The 22,816-nt window shown below is 38.9% G+C and overlaps 2 protein-coding genes across 2 annotated transcripts in view; both read right to left on the bottom strand.

Moving 5' to 3' along the window:
* Positions 1-691: 691 nt before the first annotated feature.
* On the bottom strand, positions 692-16,398 carry LOC128236909 (uncharacterized). Its single transcript, XM_052952042.1, has 18 exons — positions 16,349-16,398; positions 15,634-15,838; positions 8,627-8,775; positions 8,119-8,217; positions 7,676-7,832; positions 7,128-7,329; positions 6,779-6,834; positions 5,876-6,013; positions 5,060-5,231; positions 4,681-4,791; positions 4,021-4,236; positions 3,563-3,788; positions 2,716-2,945; positions 2,425-2,515; positions 1,770-1,898; positions 1,430-1,525; positions 1,001-1,180; positions 692-805 (listed from the first exon to the last, which is right to left on the bottom strand). The coding sequence occupies exons 2-18, from the start codon at positions 15,831-15,833 to the stop codon at positions 720-722; spliced, it is 2,538 nt and encodes an 845-aa protein (XP_052808002.1). The 5' UTR covers positions 15,834-15,838; positions 16,349-16,398; the 3' UTR covers positions 692-719.
* A 2,398-nt stretch (positions 16,399-18,796) lies between these two features.
* The window catches only part of LOC128236908 (tyrosine-protein phosphatase 10D-like), a 30,171-nt gene continuing 26,151 nt past the window's right edge, over positions 18,797-22,816 (bottom strand). The window contains exons 24-25 of the mRNA XM_052952040.1: positions 21,047-21,122; positions 18,797-19,378 (exon numbers count right to left, since the gene is read on the bottom strand). Of these exons, the coding sequence (XP_052808000.1) occupies positions 19,329-19,378; positions 21,047-21,122 (126 nt within the window). The 3' untranslated portion in view covers positions 18,797-19,328. The remainder of the gene's footprint in view (positions 19,379-21,046; positions 21,123-22,816) is intronic.

Raw genomic sequence — 22,816 nt, forward strand, 5'->3', positions numbered from 1 at the left:
AATATTATATAAACTCCCTAAAATGCATTCTTTGACAAATAGAATATTGCATTTCTTTAATATCAGTTTACGTAATTATACCAATTCGATTATTTTAACTTTTATGTTCTTATCCTTAATAAATGCTTCCGACGACGATCTTACACCAACGGTATGACAATCCTCGATAATTCGTTTTCCAAAAACATACGAGATTAATTGTCATGCAGGGAGTTTGCGACCAATGTCTTCCAACTTTTAATTGAAAGTAAAAAAATATGTTTGGTTTAGAAAACAAACAAACTATGAAACTATCCTTCTACGATAAGCTGTATGTCCCTAAACACTTAGAACAAGAATTATTTTACATTTTACAAAGATTAAACACGGTAAAACAAGAACAGTTCTGCCTTAATTATACATATCTTAGTATCTATCTGGCAACATATCAAGCAAACTTCTTTCATAGTTAAATTTAAATTCAAAATACAAAGGAAAATAAAGTAAAATGCTACTCACGGGATGACAACATAACTTCTGTCGAATGTTCCGACGTCAAAACGGAAATAACGTCACAGCATTGGCGTCATGAGTTTTCCCGCTCTTTGACGTTCGACGTCACGCTACGATTTTTTTTTCACTTATACAACAAAAGATAAAACCACGTTCAGAAAAGATGTTAAGATACTCGCTTATTTAAGAAAACATAAGATAACACATACACTATTTATTTCTTATATTTAAGTACAACAAACGGCATACGCGGTAACGGTGTCCTCTCCCGGGAACCTGTCAAGACCGTTTGTCACCGTGCAGGTCCCTGATTCTGAAAACATGTTCTATAAGATAAAATTTGTTAAAAAAATGCCTGTAGGAGAAAGTACAAAAACCAAGTCATGTCCGCACTATTTTTTAGTTCTACTGAAATCATACTTTATATATTTCACAATAAATCGACGTTTCATGCACTGAATTTCTCTAGGAAAACTTGTCAAGCGAGTGGCAAGTTTTAATACGCTACCGTCAAGCATGGCGCCGGCTGTTTTTCCATCCTCAGAAAACACGGAACATCCAAGCAGCGTTTCGCCCGCGGGACAAGTGACGGACGCTGTGTCGCCTTGGCGGACGCCGGAGAGCGCGGACTTCCGTACCGTGCATGTCATTGAGGGTGCGCGGCAACAGGCGGCGTAAACGAACGCATCTACAAGGAGTGAAGGGAATATATTTAAAGAATTTTAGTGATCTGTGCCAGCTTCATCAAAATTTCATAGAACTGAGTTGTTTTACTTGTAAAGATACATTTAAAACCCACGGACAGAAATGAATACGCAAACACATGAAATTTGTAGAAATCAGAAAAACAAAGATATACAATATAATAATGAAAAGTATACCATCTGCTAAATAAACGTTAACGGACTATCCAATAGAAATAAGGTGCTGTACGTACTATTGGTGGGATTACTTCCATCACTCTGAGCCACACAGTCGGTGCCGTTCGGGTAAGCCCCGTCCATCGCGCCGTACCACGTGTACGAAGTACAGCCTACAATGTTTACAACAACAACACTTCAAAGGGACGTACGTTGACATCGGCTTAGTGGTCCGCCTGCATTTTATCACGTACTGTTTTACATCTTGGTGGCTTCATTGTAACTGTAATTGCTAAAGTAAATTTAATAAAACATCTCTTTACATTGATTGTTACCTTTATAAAAAAAGCTTTAGTGAAATTAATTTATCTTTTTTTAAATTTGTTTACAGTCTTAGAGAATGCCCCTTTAACATACCTGTTGGTGTCGTGTTTGGCGGACAGGTGACGGACACCGCTTCCTCCTTGCCCGGAATTGTTGGCCCTGCTGTCATGTAGGTACACTGCATGGATGCCCGCGTACAACACCGAGCCACCGCCTGAACGGCTGTCAAATATTTATTGTTATATAAATCAGGATTGAGATTGCCAAACGTGCGTTTATGGCCGTCATGTAGATAAACTGCATGGTGGAAGCGATGCCCGCGTATAGCACCGGTCCCTGCCTGTTGAAGTTTGACAGAAGTATAGTTTCGGCCGTCATGTAGGTAAAATTCAGTACCGCGGTTACGCAGACTGTATTGTACATAGGAAGTGGATAAGTTTTAAAGTTATACGTACACCGGAGGGACGTTTGCGTTCAACGATGACGAAAACAACTTGAGTTACAAGATCGGGCAGGTGAATTATATTGACAATGCTGGCGAGCGACTGCTAGAACATCGTTGAATCTCACGGCACACATTAGAATGGCGAAGCAGGGTGATTTAAAGCACCGTTGGTATCCGAGGTCATGATGTTACTCAAGACATTCAATGGTCAGTTTTTACATAATATCAACAAAACTAAACGTATTAAGTTACGCTCAAGTTTAAATATATCTCATCCTGTTGTATTTTGACAATTTTACATACGTGCCGATGACATGAAGGCGTTAACGGCCCGGCAGGTGGCGGTGTTCTGATTATACAGGAAGTAGTCGCCGTCACGAACACTACGTCCGTCCTACAGCGCACGTTAACGGTTGTTTATAGAAATTCATTCAATAAATGGTGTATTTGTACATTTAGTCGTGTACACTGTATAAATACAAAAAAAAAAACGTTAAAATGTTTTTTATTCATTTTGTTCATGAACTTTATTTGGTGCTACGAGTTAAACATTTTTAGAAATTTTCTCTCTTATTACTTTGAAAAACTCTTTACCATCGTTCTCCCTGAGCAACCAGTCATTATCTCCCCTGCCTGGCACGAGACATCCGCGTGCTTGTCATCACCAACAGCTGACAATGCCGAGTAGCGCGTGGTACACTGGAAGTGGCCCGTGCCCGAGTGTGACGTCACGTGACCTAGCGTCCTCGTGTGTTCGTGAGTCACGTGGTGATGGTGAACGACAGGCTCTGACGTTGGCGCCGATGTAGGGAGAACGATTTCATCTACAACATATATACTATTTAAGTAAATAAACAGAGAGTCATAATATTTTCCCACTCATGCAAATACTATGTTGGATCCCGGTTGCTCGAGACTTGTGAAAGAAACTCCCCCAATCCCCCACCTCTCACACAAATGAACTTCTAGGCAGCGGATGTATGGGATGGGAAAGGAAATGCATGTCCCAAATTGAATCAGCAAATGCTGAAACATAGAAGCGTAATAAAGCTGGAGAACTCTTCTGACAAAAATGCACATGAGAAGAAGTCATATAAGATATGGGATATAATATAAATAATTCCAATACAAATGTATATATATTTCAGTAGGCTTGTATTATAATTATTTTTAATTTAGTAGGACTTGTACATAACAGGGACCCAAACATGGTAAATGGAAAGGTAATACAAAATATGACATATGAATTATATGAGTATGAATACATGTAGGTCATACGATCAAAATAAGGTAAGGGTACTTATAGAAAAACGAATTTGTCACGACATATAAACTAATAGGATAATTATGTTGACTAATAAGATCTAGCTGACATTTTTGCGTAAAAATACTCATCTCGTGCATATTGTTATATTAAAGTGTGAATAATGTATGCAAGTACCTCCGTTGCCATCGACTTCCACAGCCCAGTTAACGTGTTGTTGGTTGCTAGGCAAATTGAAATGAAGAAGTTTGATTGGTTTCCCTCTGTATTTAACAATGACGTCATAGTCACCATGGAAACCTCGTAAATCAATTTGGGAGAAAGGTTTAGTCAATGTCGTCTTGATGTTTGTGCTCCACTGGGTTTTGACAAGGTCCAACCAACGTTTGCCGGCTTCATTTATCTGTTTGTGAAAAAAATTAAAAATATTCGACTGAAAATCATAGATTTATTCAGTGTCTGCTGTTCAATGGTCAATTATTTGCTTATTATGAGGGTTGTTGAATTGTGAAAACCCCCGTCCTGATAATGCACTAATTAGCACCGAAGTGACATTTACACAAAATCCCCCACTTGTCAAGAGCTATATTCGTGAATTGTGGAGAGTTCTACACATATACCGTAACAATACGTACATGAAAGTAGTTTCCATTTACTAAAGCTCCATCAGAGTCAGTACCGCTTCGATCCCAGAATCCCCAGAGAATAACGCCCTCTACTGCTGGATGTGAGAAGTACAAAGTCAACACATTCTCGAACCAGTCCGCGCGCACCTGCTCGTCTGCGTTGGAAAGCGTCAGTTCCGTTATCCACAAAGGCAGGCCGGTTGCCGCTAGCTTCTCGAGACGTCTCTGAATGGGTTAGAAAGTCGATTGAATAAAAATAAAATATACAATGCGACTTTTGAATCTCGTCAAAGATTTGTTAAACGTACATGATGTAAGAACGCAATATATATATATTCACCACGAGAGCATGCTATATGTATCGTGGTGTTCACGAGATAAAATAAATTGCAATTGTCATCTTACACTAAAAGAAAACAAATCTTAGAATGATATCTAAATCTAAAATGGTAAAATATGACTGTTAATTGTAGTATTTTACAAAAGCGTTGACGTAACGTCATTTCGGAAATGACGCCGTTGAAATAATGTACCCGCCCTGTGCGCTCAACGTTTGGTATTTTCACTGTTTGAAAAGTTAACATAGATGAAATAGGTATCAAAATGAAGTTATGGCAATTGTTCACGTATATCTGGATCACTCATCATGTATTTATTAAAGCTGCTTACCAGGACGAGTGTTGTATCTGGCGGCTCGTGGGCCTGGAAGTGGCTCTGTAGCCCCAGACCATACAGCCCGCAGTTGGCCGCCTTGAACTGGAGGCCTTGTTGGTAGTACTCCTGAGAAAATATCGGATTTGAAATACGCATCTATGCAAGCCAACTAATACTTAAGAAATTAATCAATTAAAAAAACCTTAGATAAATTGTAATTACTTGTAATAAGACACACATTCATTTTGTAACTAACATTAATTGGACACACGTTCATTTTTTATTAACATTAATTAGACTAAAATCAAATAAAAGAAGAAAATGACTTTTTGATTAAATTTTTAAATGCCAAGTAATTCCGAATCTACGTTTTCCGCTAGACATAATTATATACCTCTGTAGTAGCGCCGTTAGCCACCACGTTGTATTCATTAAGGAAGAGTTTAGCCCGTGGATCACGTGCATGCACGGCACGGAAGATATGCTGGGAGTAGGTCGGGTCTCCCGTCATCTCCTCGTACACTTGGCCGTGCAGGAGCTCGTTGTTCACGTCCCAGTGGTCTAGTCTGACAGTAGATGATTCATTAAGAAATATCAATAATCCGCTAATCTGTTGTATAGAAATGTTGTTTTTGTTGATACCAAACCATTTTTACTTTTGGGTTTTGTAGCCATCATTTCTGAATTTCTTTCAACAATTGTACCGCAGATGGTCATAAGCCTCTTTTAACTAAATGGTGTTTCAATAGCAAACGTCCAAAATTGTTTATACCAGTCCTCCGGTGGCTATTATTGGAGTAGGTCTTAGGTGGGCAATAGTATGTACACACCGTATGTTATTGTGTATTTTTCAATTTCAATTTTGTTTTCTAAAAAAACATCGATATAAATACGCATTTGTCAGTCACTTTTTCTACAAATTATATTTAGCGACCAAGCATTCTACGGAAAATAAGCATGCGACATTCATCTGCTACTCAATTTTCACTTAATAAAATCTGATTTATTTGAAACTGATGTTTGAACTTTCACTGGTCCATACCGATGTTAGAACATAAAATTGCGTATTACAGGTTTTGATTGAATTTAATCGTTATCTTATGAAATCATTTCTTTTTTTTGTTTACTAAGTCTAATGGAAGACAACGTTAGCTATACGAGTATAAGAAGGGTTGCATTCAAGTTTAACGTGCTTAATCGTTACACCTACTTTCCACTGACTCTGTCCATCATGAAGTTGATCCGCTGGTCAATGGTTGTCCGGAGTTGGTCCCCGGTCAGTTTGTACACCCAATCAGGACTGTTATGTGTGGTTCCCCAAAACAGATTGTGGCCCCGAACCTTAAGACTAAGAAGAGAAAAAGGTATTCACAGGTATGTTTCAACGCAAAAGGTTGTGGTTTGTTATTAATTTAATGCAAGGTAATCGCAAATTAATGTTCCACAGTTGTTACAATGACTAAGCATTTGTTAGGCCACACCAAATCCATGTTTCGGTCAATGGAATAACAGTACCTTTTGCAATGAAATGCAGATAAACAAACACTTTTTTAAATGAGTCCGAGGTACAAGAATGTTATGCTTGGACGCCTAGTGACCCGATATTATTCTTGTATCCTTTGAAATATTTTTTATCAGTAGGAAAACTAATATGTTTAATATATACCGGTTTTTCGCCTATAAGTAAACCAAAGGAGTCAGCATACGTAGGATTTCAGTTTCATTAAAAACAAAAGTACAACTTCCATTAACCTTATCTATAATGGTATTTTGGTCTTTTATTTTACATATTAAAGTCATCAATTAGCAAATACGATTTCCAATAATACCAACACTATAACTATGGAGCACAAGGCATAAACATTTAACATTATCTCCCATGGCTTGATAAGAATGACAACCCTAATTTGTGCGCCGGACACTTTAATCGATCGCATCTATTTTTAAAACAAAAACTTGCGTATAGTTTACTCAGGATTATCATTCAAATTGATTACTGTTTTGAACGCCAACATTCCGTATAACAAAGAACTACATCACTATGGCCTTATATTGAATTGTTGATCGAAACGCAGCCATGGAACATCTAGAAAATGATGAAGTTTCGCCTTACCCCATTTTGATTATTTCGTCGGTGGCGTTGAATGTTCTGTCGTAATTCGGATGTGTCTGAAAAAAAGAAATAGTATACTTGGATTCGAGCACTATTCTAAAATATGTTTAACGTGATAGCATAGTAAGTATACGTTGGGTGTGGCGGCGCTTTATTATGCAAATGTCTTGGAAACAAATAATGAATTAATGATCCTTATTGTTTGTTTTTTGAATTCAACATGCACCTTGTGGTTGTTGCTTCGACTTGTAATTGCATCGGGCATGCTTAAAGCTACAGAGGAGCCCCCTTAGGGAGTAGTTATTGTAATTTTAGAATGTCAACAGTATCATTATATACTTGCGCATACCCTGTTTCCCCGGTTGTATTTCCACTTGTATGAGCCGACTGTAGCCCAGTTGAAAAACTCGCGGAATATGTTCCGATACGTGTTGTGATCTGGGTCCAGTAATGTGGCATCATCCACGAGTGATCCGAACCCAAACTCGTGCCGAACGTGCGATACTTCTACGGACACGTGCTGGGGGTCGAAATTCTGAGCGACGTTGACACTGAAATTAAAAGCGACTGCTTTTGTGCAAATAGATATATTTTATTTTTAAAAGGTACCTGATACTGGAATGATATGAGAATCATATATTTTACATTGTAAACTCGAACTAACAATGCCCTAATTTTTATTTAGCCATACATATTTGTACTGTTATACATGTTATACACGTTTCACAACAACACACAATGAATGACCTGTTGGCGCCTCAAATAATCGTTTTGCGTGTTGGCGAGTCAGTGGGCCAACGCTAACACATTATCAGACACCAATGCCTTCGATCCGAGCCCTAGAAATTGTATGTCATTTGTTTTAGCACTGTGAACGCGCCAGTGAAGATACACTACCTGAGTGTAACGTTGCTTTTGCGGATGCGTTCTATGCGGGAGGAGGCGTCCTGTCGCCAGGTAGTGTTCTCCGGAATCTCCACAAGCGACCAATCGTCCGTCAGGTACTCAACGCCGGGATCTGGACCCTGAATGTACAACCGTAGGCTGTGCCATTCTAAAAAGGAGGGAAATCAGGACCATTTAATGTTATTTTCCTTGAACGAAGGCGCCGAAGATCGAATAGAGCTCGTGACGAATAAAGCTCTACCTATCGCCAATAACATAATTCTATAGTTTGATCCTACCTAATGATGATTTGGACTGAATGTCCCCCAGAGGTCATGCAATGTGTAAGTGATTCTTGCTTTCATTTCTTTTAACATTAAAGAAAAAAACAACTTCTGGTAAACTATTTTGTATTTTAACGTAAACCATTTATTGACGTTTTATGATATTCTTACGTCTGGTGAAAGTTGTGAAATCTCCCTCTAGTTTGAACCATCCGTCTTTTTGAAATCCGAAGGCGTGCGAAGCTAAGGCCAGATATGATGTGTTGTGCCCTGTTTAAAAATTGAATTTTGTTGATTGTTTGGTCGATGTAGGCACATTATAAAACAACAACAAGGATATTACTGTATAAGTAGTATTTGAAACATTGAGACATTTATTACCTGTACTTCACATTTCACTTAATTCACTTAATTTGTTTTTATGGCACACATCGAAATCCCCAAAACAAAGGAACGAACAAAGAAAGGACTCACACGGCACTACACGTAGCGAAATCAGTTTAAGAATGGACACAGAAAGGCTTATGTTTACGTCGAATACTTGACCGAATAATATGTTCTTGTCAAGTTTCAGTTTTATGCATTTAGCTTTATCATTTGCCACTAATCAAGAGTTATATTAAAGAAGCAAGATAGTATTAAGATAGCAATTGTTTCATTCTGCACACGGATTACTTACAATCCGATGACCACTGATATGCTGCGAAGAAATCAAAGCGCTGCCAGGCGCGGGAACCAGTGTTGATCAGCTTCACATAGGCCCGGATGTTGTATCGCGACCCTTGGAGAAGATTAACGTGCTGAGCTGGACCCTGCCAACTTTGCGTCCTGTTAGGAATTACGTAGTTGAAATTCAGACAGTTGCGTATATGTTAGTGTTATTCTGAATTTGCAATCTGTAAACATACATGTTGAAGTATAAATTATTATTCATGCACATGTGTACATAATGATACTTAATTGTATGCGTCCGTTTGTTTCTCGAAAAGCAAAACAAAATTCTTGAGGTTTTGATCAAAATGATCAGATTGAAAAGTACTTACCATATTAAATGTCTCTGTGTCATTGTTAACATTTTTTTTGCTTATTGGAACTGCTAAGTATCGAATATTAACATACGAATCGTCACACACGCGGCGCGGATAACAACGTTTAACCACGGATAAAACGTATCGATCCGTACCTAAGTCGTACCTCAACGTAGTTACCCGTATCAATCCAAACCATCACTTGGTCAAAACGTATTCTAGACTTATCCCAAACTTGCATATTTCCCCAATATTTGAACATGCACACACATTGGAGCAATCCTTTGCCATTTGACTTTCGGCCCACTTGAATGAAACCTATTTATCGGTAGTTAAACGTATATAAACGTAGTTATCCGTACTGAAACGTAACTTTACGTAGTCATACGTATTGATCCATAGTTGATCGTAGTTATCCGAGGCTTCCCATACTTAAACGTAGTTCAATGTATTTCACCCGTCCACGCACTTGGCAGGTTTCCAGCCACAGTAAAACGTAATTCAACGAAATATGCCGTACTTAACCGTTTTTATCTATCCGCGTCCTGTAGTTTTATTTTGCTCCCCGTTTCTCATTATTTTCATGCCGTACTTATACATACTACTTATCCGTCTTCCACATCTGCCCATTGCGATGTCGTCTTTCACATCTACCCATTGCGTTGCTGTCTATCACATCTGTCCATGCCGTTCAAATCTGTCCATGGCTTTGTTTTCTGTCACATATGCCCATGGCAGTTTTGCCTTTCACATCCATGCATGGCGGTTTTTTTGTATTTCACATCTGTCTATAATGTTGATGTCTTTCGAACTTGACCATGCTTTTGTTGTCTTCCTCAATTGTCCATTGCGTTTTTGCCTTTCACATCTCTCCTTGGTGTTGGGGTTTTTCTCATCTGTCCATGGTAATGTAGACTTTCACACCTCTCCTTGGTGTTGTTGTCATCCACATGTCCATGGCGTAACTGTCTTTAACTTCGTCGATGGCGTTTACTCTTTCACATCTGTCCATGGCGTTGTTCTCTCTCAGATCAGTCCATGGCAATTTTGTCGTCAACATTTGTTCATGGCCCTTTTGCCTTTTACGTATGTCCATGGCGATGTTGTCTTTCACATCTGTCCATGGCTTTGTTGAATTTCACATCTGTCCATGGCGATGTTGTCTTTCACATCTGTCTATGGCGATGTTGTCTTTCACATCTGTCTATGGCTTTGTTGTCTTTCACATCTGTCCATGGCAATGTTGTCTTTCACACCTGTTCATGGCGATGCTGTCTTTCACATCCGTCCATGGCGTTGCTGTCTTTCACATCTGTCCATGGCTTTGTTGAATTTTACATCTGTCTATGGCGTTGTTGTCTTTCAAATCTGTCCATGGCGATGTTGTCTTTCACATCCGTCCATGGGGTTGTTGTCTTTCACATCTGTCCATGGCTTTGTTGAATTTCACATCTGTCTATTGCGATGCTGTCTTTAACATCTGTCTATGCCATTGTCGTATTTCACATCTGTCCATGACGTTGTTGTCTTTCACATCTTTCCATGGCGTTGTTGTTTTTCACATCTGTCTATGGGGTATTTGTTTTTCACATCAGTCCATGGCGCTGTTGTCTTTCACATCTGTCTATGGCAATGTTGTCTTTCACATCTGTCTATGGCGTTGGCGTTTTTCACAAATGTCTATGGCGTTGTCATATTTCACTTCTTTCTATGGCGTCGTTGTCTTTCACATCTGTCTATGACGTTGTTCACTTTCACATACTCGTATGTCCATGGCGTTGTCGTATTTCACATCTGTCTATTGCGTTGTTGTCTTTCACATCTGTCTATGGCAATGTTGTCTTTCACATCTGTCTATGTCGTTGTTGTCTTTCACATCTTTCTATGGCAATGTTGTCTTTCACATCTGTCTATGGCGTTGTTGTCTTTCACATATGTCCATGGCATTGTCGTATTTCACATCTGTCTATGGCGTTGTTGTCTTTCACATCTTTCTATGGCATTGTTGTCTTTCACATCTGTCTATGTCGTTGTTGTCTTTCACATCTGTCTATGGCGATGTTGTCTTTCACATCTGTCTATGGCGTTGTTGTCTTTCACATATGTCCATGGCATTGTCGTATTTCACATCTGTCTATGGCGTTGTTGTCTTTCACATCCGTCTATGGCATTGTTGTCTTTCACATATGTCTATGGCATTGTTGTCTTTCACATCTGTCTATGGCGTTGTTGTCTTTCACATCTGACCTTGGCGTTGTCGTCTTTCACATCTGTCCATGGCGTTTTTGTCTTTCATATATGTCCATGGCGTTGTCGTATTTTACATCTGTCTATGGCAATGTTGTCTTTCACATCTGTCCATGTCGTTGGCGTTTTTCACAAATGTCTATGGCGTTGTCGTATTTTACATCTTTCTATGGCGCTGTTGTCTTTCACATCCGTCTATGACGTTGTTGTCTTTCACATCTCTCCATGGCGTTGTCGTCTTTCACATCCGTCCATGACGATGTTGTCTTTCATATCTGTCCATGGCGTTGTTGTCTTTCACATCTGTCCATGGCATTGTCGTATTTTACATCTGACCATGGCGTTGTCGTATTTCACATCTGTCTATGGCGTTGTCGTATTTTACATCTGACCATGGCGTTGTCGTATTTCACATCTGTCTATGGCAATGTTGTCTTTCACATCTGTCCATGTCGTTGGCGTTTTTCAAAAATGTCTATGGCGTTTTCGTATTTCACATCTTTCTATGGCGCTGTTGTCTTTCACATCCGTCTATGACGTTGTTGACTTTCACATACTCTTATGTCCATGGCGCTGTCGTCTTTCATATATGTCCATGGCGTTGACGTTTTTCACATCTTTCTATGGCATTGTCGTATTTCACATCTGTCCATAGCGTTGTCGTTTTTCAGATCTTTCCATGGCATTGTTGTCTTTCACATCTGTCCATGGCGATGTTGTCTTTCACATCTGTCTATGACGTTGTTGTCTTTCACATCTCTCCATGGCGTTGTTGTCTTTCACATCTGTTTATGGCGATGTTGTCTTTCACATCTGTCTATGGCAATGTTGCCCTTCACATCTGTCTTTGGCGATGTTGTATTTCACATCTGTCTATGGCAATGTTGTCTTTGACATCTGTCCATGGCGATGTTGTCTTTCATATCCGTCCATGGCGTTGCTGTCTTTCACATCTATCCATGGCGTTGTCGTCTTTCACATCCGTCCATGACGATGTTGTCTTTCACATCTGTCCATGGCGTTGTTGTCTTTCACATCTGTCCATGGCGTTGTTGTCTTTCACATCTGTCCATGGCGTTTTTGTCTTTCACATCCGTCCATGGCGATGTTGTCTTTCACATCTGTCCATGGCGTTGTCGTCTTTCACATCCGTCCATGGCGATGTTTTCTTTCACATCTGTCCATGGCGTTGTTGTCTTTCACATCAGTCCATGGCGATGTTGTCTTTCACATCTGTCCATGGCTTGTTGTCTTTCACATCTGTCCATGGCGTTGTTGTCTTTCACATCTGTCCATGGCGTTGTTGTCTTTCACATCCGTCCATGGCGATGTTGTCTTTCACATCTGTCCATGGCGTTGTTGTCTTTCACATCTGTCAATAGCATTGTTGTCTTTCACATATGTCCATGGCGTTGTTGTCCTTCACATCTGTCTATGGCAATGTTGTCTTTCACATCTGTCTATGGCGTTGTCGTCTTTCACATCTGTCCATGGCGTTGTTGTCTTTCACATCTGTCCATGGCGTTGTCGTCTTTCACATCTGTCCATGGCGATGTTGTCTTTCACATCTGTCTATGACGTTGTCGTCTTTCACATTCTTTCACATCTGTCCATGGCGTTGTCGTCTTTCACATCTGTCCATGGCGATGTTGTCTTTCACATCTGTCTATGACGTTGTCGTCTTTCACATTTTTTCACATCTGTCCATGGCGTTGTTGTCTTTCACATCCGTCTATGGCGATGTTGTCTTTCACATCAGACCATAGCGTTGTCGTCTTTTACATCTGTCCATGGCGTTGTCGTATTACACATATGTCCATGGCGATGCTGTCTTTCACATCTGTCTATGACGTTGTCGTCTTTCACATATGTCTATGGGATTGTTGTCTTTCACATCTGTCCATGGCGATGTTGTCTTTCACATCTGTCTATGGCATTGTTGTCTTTCACATCCGTTCATGGCGTTGTCGTATTTCACATATGTCCATGGCGTTGTCGTATTTCACATCTGTCCATGGCTTTGTCGTCTTTCACATATGTCTATGGCATTGTTGTCTTTCACATCCGTCCATGGCGTTGTCGTATTTCACATATGTCCATGGCGTTGTCGTATTTCACATCTGTCTATGGCGTTGTCGTCTTTCACATCTGTCCATGGCGGTATCGTCTTTCACATCTGTCCATGGCGTTGTTGTCTTTCACATATGTCTAGGGCGTTGTCGTATTTCACATCTTTCTATGGCGATGTCGTATTTCACATCTGTCTATGGCGATGTTGTCTTTCACATCTGTCTATGGCGTTGTCGTCTTTCTCATCTGACCATAGCGTTGTCGTCTTTCACATCTGTCCATGACGTTGTCGTCTTTTACATATGTCTATGGCGTTGTCGTCTTTCACATATGTCTAGGGCGTTGTCGTATTTCACATCTTTCTATGGCGATGTCGTATTTCACATCTGTCTATGGCAATGTTGTCTTTCACATCTTTCTATGGCGTTGTCGTCTTTCACATCTGACCATAGCGTTGTCGTCTTTCACTTCTGTCCATGACGTTGTCGTCTTTTACATCTGTCCAGGGCGTTGTCGTATTACACATATGTCTAGGGCGTTGTCGTCTTTCACATCTGTCCATGGCGTTGTTGTCTTTCACATATGTCTAGGGCGTTGTCGTATTTCACATCTTTCTATGGCGATGTCGTATTTCACATCTGTCTATGGCAATGTTGTCTTTCACATCTGTCTATGGCGTTGTCATCTTTCTCATCTGACCATAGCGTTGTCGTCTTTCACATCTGTCCATGACGTTGTCGTCTTTTACATATGTCTATGGCGTTGTCGTCTTTCACATATGTCTAGGGCGTTGTCGTATTTCACATCTTTCTATGGCGATGTCGTATTTCACATCTGTCTATGGCAATGTTGTCTTTCACATCTTTCTATGGCGTTGTCGTCTTTCACATCTGACCATAGCGTTGTCGTCTTTCACTTCTGTCCATGACGTTGTCGTCTTTTACATCTGTCCATGGCGTTGTCGTATTACACATATGTCTAGGGCGTTGTCGTCTTTCACATCTGTCCATGGCGATGTTGTCTTTCACATCTGTCCATGGCGGTTTCGTATTTCACATCTGACTATGGCGTTATCGTAGTTCACATCTGTCTATGGCTTGTCGTCTTTCACATATGTTTATGGCGTTGTTGTCTTTCACATCTGTCCATGGCGTTTTCGTGTTTTACATCTGTTCTTGACGTTGTCGTATTTTACATCTGTCTATGGCGTTTTCGAATTTCACATCAGTCCATGGCGATGTTTTCGTTCACATCTGTACATGGCGATAATGTCTTTCACATTTGTCCATGACGATGTTTTCTTCCACATTTGTCCATTGTGATGTTGTCTTTTACATTTGTCCATGGCGATGTTGTCTTTTTCACATCTGTCCATGATGATGTTTTCTTTCACATTTGTCCATGGCGATGTTGTCTTTTTTCACATCAGTCCATGACGGTGTTTTCTTTCACATTTGTCCATTTGGCGATGTTGTCTTCTTCACATCAGTCCATGACGGTATTTTCTTTCACATTTGTCCATGGCGATGTTGTCTTTTTTCACATCAGTCCATGACGGTGTTTTCTTTCACATTTGTCCATGGCGATGTTGTCTTTTTCACATCAGTCCATGACGGTGTTTTCTTTCACATTTGTCCATGGCGATGTTGTCTTTTTTCACATCAGTCCATGACGGTGTTTTCTTTCACATTTGTCCATGGCGATGTTGTCTTTTTTCACATCAGTCCATGACGGTGTTTTCTTTCACATTTGTCCATGGCGATGTTGTCTTTTTTCACATCAGTCCATGACGGTGTTTTCTTTCACATTTGTCCATGGCGATGTTGTCTTTTTTCACATCAGTCCATGACGGTGTTTTCTTTCACATTTGTCCATGGCGATGTTGTCTTTTTTCACATCAGTCCATGACGGTGTTTTCTTTCACATTTGTCCATGGCGATGTTGTCTTTTTTCACATCAGTCCATGACGGTGTTTTCTTTCACATTTGTCCATGGCGATGTTGTCTTTTTTCACATCAGTCCATGACGGTGTTTTCTTTCACATTTGTCCATGGCGATGTTGTCTTTTTTCACATCAGTCCATGACGGTGTTTTCTTTCACATTTGTCCATGGCGATGTTGTCTTTTTTCACATCAGTCCATGACGGTGTTTTCTTTCACATTTGTCTATTTGGCGATGTTGTATTTCACGTATATCAATGACGTTATAGTATGAGGATTTAATTTACTTACGTTATATTTTTCCATTCTTTAAATAGCAATTTGTAGCAATTTAAATAGCTGGACTCCGAATTTCAAAGAATATCACATTTTTAAAATCTGGTTAATAAGTAGGATTTACCTGTTATATAAATGTACGCAGTGTCCACCAGTATGACATTCAGCGCCGATCCTGTCCATTTTAAACCCGCCCGCGTGATCGTAAGCCGACAAGTCAGCATCCTCAAATCCTGGATTCCGGAACAACTCCTGACCTTTGGTATTCCCTAGCACCATCGCTATGGTAACCAGCGTGATGCAAGACAACGACATGCCAGACATGTCGACTAAAAAGTTACATTTATGTACAAAAAACGTCGTGCAATTGTTATATGAGCAGTACACAACGAAATATTGACTTTTGTGCACCATATACAAATAATAAAAATTGATGTATCGATTTGTCGGAGAGTCCTGCCTCGTAAAGTATATTAGTAAAAAACGACAGCAATATTTTGTGTATATGACGCAGCTGTTTTCGCTAATAGAAATTTGAGATACATTACTAAAATAGCACGCATCATTTCTCATATTCTAACGTTATGTACCTCATTATAGTGCTTTACGAGTGCATTATGTAATCGAAAGACAATTTGGGATACGACATAACAGTTTTACAAAACTTCAAGCTGTACAATGAACAACCGTTCCTGTGGTTTTCCTTGAGAACTTCAAGAGAGCATGATCATTTGTTGAGTATCTTACTTATTATCATTATTTCCCAACAAATGATGAATTGTATATATAAACCTTGAATGAGTTAAAATAATTCGCTGTTCATTTATTAAAGTACTTACTGTTGAATGTCTACACCACAAGTGAATATAATTGATAAGCTAACTCAAGCACAGCTGGACTAAAATGGCCTTGTTCTAGTTCCTTTCAGCGCTGCCCGTTGCGATAAAGCGCTACCGCATTTGGAGACGATTAAATATAAGCTATCAGTCTAATATACTTAGTGCTTTTTGTATTGACATTCACATACCATGTTTTAATGTTGACACAAGGATATGGAAACTATCCACATGTTTTAATGTTGAATTTCACATACGGGAATGTTAATATGTTTCAATGTTGCCACTCACATACGGGAACTGTATACATGTTTTAATGTTGACACTCACGTACGGGAACTGTATACATGTTTTATTGTTGAAACTCACAGACGGTAACTGTATAATTTATGTTTCAATGATAACACTTACATACGGGAACTGTATACACGTTGTAATGTTGTCACTCACATACGGGAAGTGTATACATGTTGTAATGTTGACACTCACATACAGGAACTGTTTACATGTTGTAATGTTGTCACTCACATACGGGAACTGTTTACATGTTGTAATGTTGACACTCACATACGGGAACTGTTTACATGTTTTAATGTTGACACTCACATGCGGGAACTGTATACATATTGTAATGTTGACACTCACATACGGCAACTGTACAAATGTTGTTATGTTGACACTCACGTACGGGAACTGTATACATGTTGTTATGTAGATGGGAACTGTTTACATGTTGTTATGTTGACACTCACAGATGGGAACTGTATACATGTTGTTATGTTGACATCACAGATGGGAACTGTATACATGTTTTAATGTTGACACTCACAGACGGGAACTGTATACATGTTGTTATGTAGATGGGAACTGTTTACATGTTGTTATGTTGACACTCACAGATGGGAACTGTATACATGTTGTTATGTTGACACTCACAGATGGGAACTGTATACATGTTTTAATGTTGACACTCACAGACGGGAACTGTATACATGTTGTAATGTTGACACTCACGTACGGGAACTGTACACATGAACTGTAGACATGTTGTAATGTTTACACTCACATACGGGAACTGTATACATGTTTTAATGTTTACACTCATATACGGGAACAGTTTACATGTTATAATATTGACACTCGCATACGGGAACTGTATACATGTTATAATGTTGACACTCACAAACGGGAACTGTACACACGTTTTAATGTTGACACTCACATACGGGAAATGTATACATTTATTTTATGTTGACACTCACATACGGGAACTGTATACCTGTTTTAATGTTAAAACTCAAATACGGGAACTGTAAACCTGTTTTCTGAAACGCGTTTAAGCTAAGTAATAAATGGTGCATTTGAAATAGTTACGTTTACACCTTAATTGGCTTTAATTGTCTTGGTGAAGTACAAAAACAGAAAACAATATTATAAAGACAAGAAAAGTCGCATTGCGACGAAACCAGGTTGTTTGGTTGTATTATCAGAACACAACTAAGACAACTAAGGTCAATGAAGCAGAAACCTTGCCATCAGCTTGTTAGTTGACTTTTCTCTCATACTATATATCAATTTTCGCTGAAATTGTTGAAACTAAAAGGTTTGTTTAGAGAAATGCCCTTGACCTTGATCCATCTCGCCCAAAATGCAATCCTAACGTAGGTTTCCTCAAAACAAGTTTAAAATCATCTGATGATGATATTCCGATTGTAAAAGTGAGGTACGTCTCAGCCTGAGCTTGCTTCCAACCAAGTTGCACAACTTCTCATCATTCGTTAATTGAGTCATTAAGCAAAAACTGATTTTCGATTTTTAGTAACAACGATCTTGACCTTGACCAAATACCCAGAATGCAATACAAATGTATGTCTCCACGTGAGCTTGCTAAACACCTAGTTTTATTAATATATATCATTTCTAACTAAAGTAATTGAGTGGAGACCTCTTTTAAAGGTTAAATTACAGCGACCTTGACCCCACGTGCGTCAAATGCATTCAAAATCCACGTGAGCAAGCTACATACCATTTTTCATCGCTAAATATGTACTAACTAAGGTTATTGAACGTAAACCACCAGGCAGACACCCAAACGCCCGCTCAACAACATCCTCTTTCTAATACAATTTTGAAAGCCTGCTCAAAGTAATGCTTGCTTATACCAATGCCAAGTAGATTGTCGTAATGAAAATTACAATTCAAATAGAAAGAGCTTGTCAGTTGAATGAACATCATTTTAATGCAAGAGAATACTTTATTTCATAAATATTTATATTTACAGACATCATTGACATATTTATGTATTATAAAAAACATCAAGTAATCACATTAAGAAGAAAGGTTTGAAATAGAACAAAACAGAACAGAACAGAAAAACATGCACAGTCTTTCTTAATTTACAAAAGGTAACAATTAGCAAAGACAAAGATGATATATGAATGTTGATTTTTCTGAATTACTATATTTCCGCTTGACATTGCTTGCGTATACGACAAACCATACATAGACGCGTTCACACTTCTTGTTGATTACATTTGGTGCAACTAAATTGGCCTCTCGTATCAAAAAGCGTCTTGTATGCTTGTTGATTTGTCTCTATCCTTACATAAGCAAGGTGTAGACAGCGTCATTGAATTTAACTCAGATCCTTACAGAAAATCACACAATTTACATACAAAAAGAATGAACACAAAAGTAAGTAAATAGTTAGAAAAAAAATGAACATGACAATCATATCAGAAAAAGTGTTTATATCAGATAAATGTCATTGAACGAAGGAAGTATAAGACTGTTTAATAATGCCTGACACATTTAGGAGAATTTTGCATCCATAACTTTCTGGTTATACAAGATGAGTTTTAAATGTCGATATATATGAAACTGTAAACAGACATGTCGCCGTAGAATGAAAAGTGTATGATTTATACATGTTAAAATTCCAAGATGCTATCATTGGTGTTGCCCAGTTTTCTAATCATGACATCTAATATCGTAGATATCGCCTCCCGATATTCGTGAGTTGTTCGTACATATCTGAATAGACAAACAATACAAACCATTTAAAAAAACAAACAATTAATGTGTTAGCCATATCAATCAAATATGTTTTATAACTTTAAAGGCAGCACGCACGAAAGTGTCTCATCTCTGCTGAGTACTTATATAAAACAAAAAGTTACGTGTAAATGTTTCGCATATCATCAACTGTCAAGAAAACCTTGACGAACACCTTTCTCTCTCGTTACTCTGGTAAATAACATTCGGAACTCCTCGGCCATTTTTATCGAAAACAACCCCGGATGTATGCCGGTAAATCAGCAGAAGTAGTTCGTAAAATTTAGATTTAAATCATTAATTGAATGAAGTGTTTTAGCTTGATTGATCTAGGTTTAAATTGATTGCCAGTGAAGTATAATTGCGAACATAATTAAGATTCCCAAAACTTACGTCATTAAGTTTAACCGCTAACTTAAATTACTACGCGATCTACTTGCAGCGGTCATAAACATACCGAGTTCTGAGTATGTATACCGTCGATATACATTCGAGGTTGTTTACGATAAAAATGGCCGAGGATTTCTGAGTGGGGTTAATACAACTGGCACAACTTTAGTTCCGAACCTGTCGGTGGAGTATCAAATTAACGAACATATCTCCGTTATATCAATATAACCACAAAAAATACACCAGGGTTTCAACTGGACTATTTCATACTTTGGCTTTCCTAAACGGTAAAAAAACAAAACAGCGCAGCTTCATAACGCGGCCTACACACTATCTAATTAGGTCATAATAATCGAGTAGATTTTTCAAGTGCATGCGCAGTGGTTTTACTGAACCTTTTAGCCAGAGTGACCCAAGTTGGTACCGCTAAAACGGTAGAAGTGCTAGCCTAAACAGGAGGACATTTTCCCTATTTCACAGACTACGTTTAATTGGGTGCATTTGTACAAAAGTAGAAATCAATGTAATCATGCGCAGACAGACCCACGATAAGCATGTCGTAGGTAAGTTTATTCCAAGTATAAATATTATCAATGGCAAATTGTTTAAGACATTTTTTTGGAAACGAGTGTATTAAAATAACATAAAACATTCGTGTGACAGCTGATGATTGACTGAATAGAAAGATAAAAAGTTAATTTAAGATAATTTATGCTTGCTTTTGTTAAACTTCATGGCATTATAAGCTGCTAACAGGCGACCAAAGACGATTGAACACGATTCACTGAATCATTTTTTCACTGTTTTAGTAAAATCGAAGAAAATTATCTACGATAAGCTAGGGATCAGCAAATGTTTTCTTCGCTTTCTGTTGCGATGCTTGAGACATTAATGTATCAGCAATGTAAACAGACGTTCGTGGGTTCGCAGCATCGCTGTGTCATACCGAAGAGATAGATTCCGATCGTCGAATGTCGTAACATACGTCATTATCGGGGTATGTCAAACGAATTGTCAAAATACTCATGAAAGGCATCGTGAATACGCCTCGACATATTCGAATAGTTCAAACAATTTGTGAGCCATACCAAACATATGGACAGCGCAAGATTGCGACATATTTGCTTTGTTCTACATAGATATTTTAAATCCAGCCCAACTGTCCCAAAACCTTAATCAACAAGACATCACTCAACACGATATAAGCAGTATCTCGTACATGCGTGCAATGTGTGTAACTTAAAGTGGTTAACTTACGTTCATCCGCATCTTCATAATTTCTATCCGAGGTTATACAAGCATTCAGACACTCGTGGATAAAGATGAACTGGTCCTGGATATAAAATTTAGCATTGTAAGATATTGGTCTCATTTAAAATAACCCTAACAGTCACGTACAATAAACTGGAAACACATTTTAATAATGGGCATTCAAATTAATTGCACATCCATAGCTTAATTTGACGTTTACAAAGTCTGGACCATGTAAACTGCACCTTAGGTTCCTCATATGTAACTTGAGCTTGAATACGCACAGGAAGTGGTGACTAAATAACACAAACCTTCACTTACCTCAGCTTTGATCAAGTTGCCACAGATGTTCCACCACTAAAAGTTTAGACAAAACAATCACATTCGTTCACTCACCTCAGTTTGGATCAAGTTGCCACAGATGTTCCACCAATAATAGTTTAGACAAAACAATCACATTCGTTCACTTACCTCAGCCTTGACCAAGTTGCCACAGATGTTCCACCACTAAAAGTTTAGACAAAACAATCACATTCGTTCACTTACCTCAGCCTTGACCAAGTTGCCTCAGATGTTCCACCACAAAAAGTTTAGACAAAACAATCACATTCGTTCACTCACCTCAGTTTGGATCAGGTTGCCACAGATGTTCCACCACTAATAGTTTAGACAGAACAATCACATTCGTTCACTTACCTCAGCCTTGACCAAGTTGCCTCAGATGTTCCACCACTAAAAGTTTAGACAAAACAATCACATTCGTTCACTTACCTCAGCCTTGACCAAGTTGTCTCAGATGTTCCACCACTAATAGTTTGGACAGAACAATCACATTCGTTCACTTACCTCAGCCTTGACCAAGTTGCCTCAGATGTTCCACCACAAAAAGTTTAGACAAAACAAGCACACTCGTTCACTCACCTCAATTATGACCAAGTTGCCTCAGATGTTCCACCACGAAAGGTTTAGACAAAACAAGCACATTCGTTCACTCACCTCAATTATGACCAAGTTGCCTCAGATGTTCCACCACGAAAGGTTTAGACAAAACAAGAATATTCGTTCACTAACCTCAATTATGACCAAGTTGCCTCAGATGTTCCACCTCGAAAGGTTTAGACAAAACAAGCACATTCGTTCACTCACCTCAATTATGACCAAGTTGCCTCAGATGTTCCACCTCGAAAGGTTTAGACAAAACAAGCACATTCGTTCACTCACCTCAATTATGACCAAGTTGCCTCAGATGTTCCACCACGAAAGGTTTAGACAAAACAAGCACATTCGTTCTCTCACCTCAATTATGACCAAGTTGCCTCAGATGTTCCACCACGAAAGGTTTAGACAAAACAAGCACATTCGTTCACTTCCCTCAATTATGACCAAGTTGCCTCAGATGTTCCACCACGAAAGGTTTAGACAAAACAAGCACATTCGTTCACTCACCTCAGTTATGACCAAGATGCCTCAGATGTTCCACCACGAAAGGTTTAGACAAAACAAGCACATTCGTTCACTCACCTCAATTATGACCAAGATGCCTCAGATGTTCCACCACGAAAGGTTTAGACAAAACAAGCACATTCGTTCTCTCACCTCAATTATGACCAAGATGCCTCAGATGTTCCACCACGAAAGGTTTAGACAAAACAAGAATATTCGTTCACTCACCTCAATTATGACCAAGTTGCCTCAGATGTTCCACCACGAAAGGTTTAGACAAAACAAGCACATTCGTTCTCTCACCTCAATTATGACCAAGATGCCTCAGATGTT

Source organism: Mya arenaria, chromosome 6, assembly GCF_026914265.1.
Source record: "Mya arenaria isolate MELC-2E11 chromosome 6, ASM2691426v1".
In the NCBI taxonomy this organism is placed as follows: Eukaryota; Metazoa; Mollusca; class Bivalvia; order Myida; family Myidae; genus Mya; species Mya arenaria.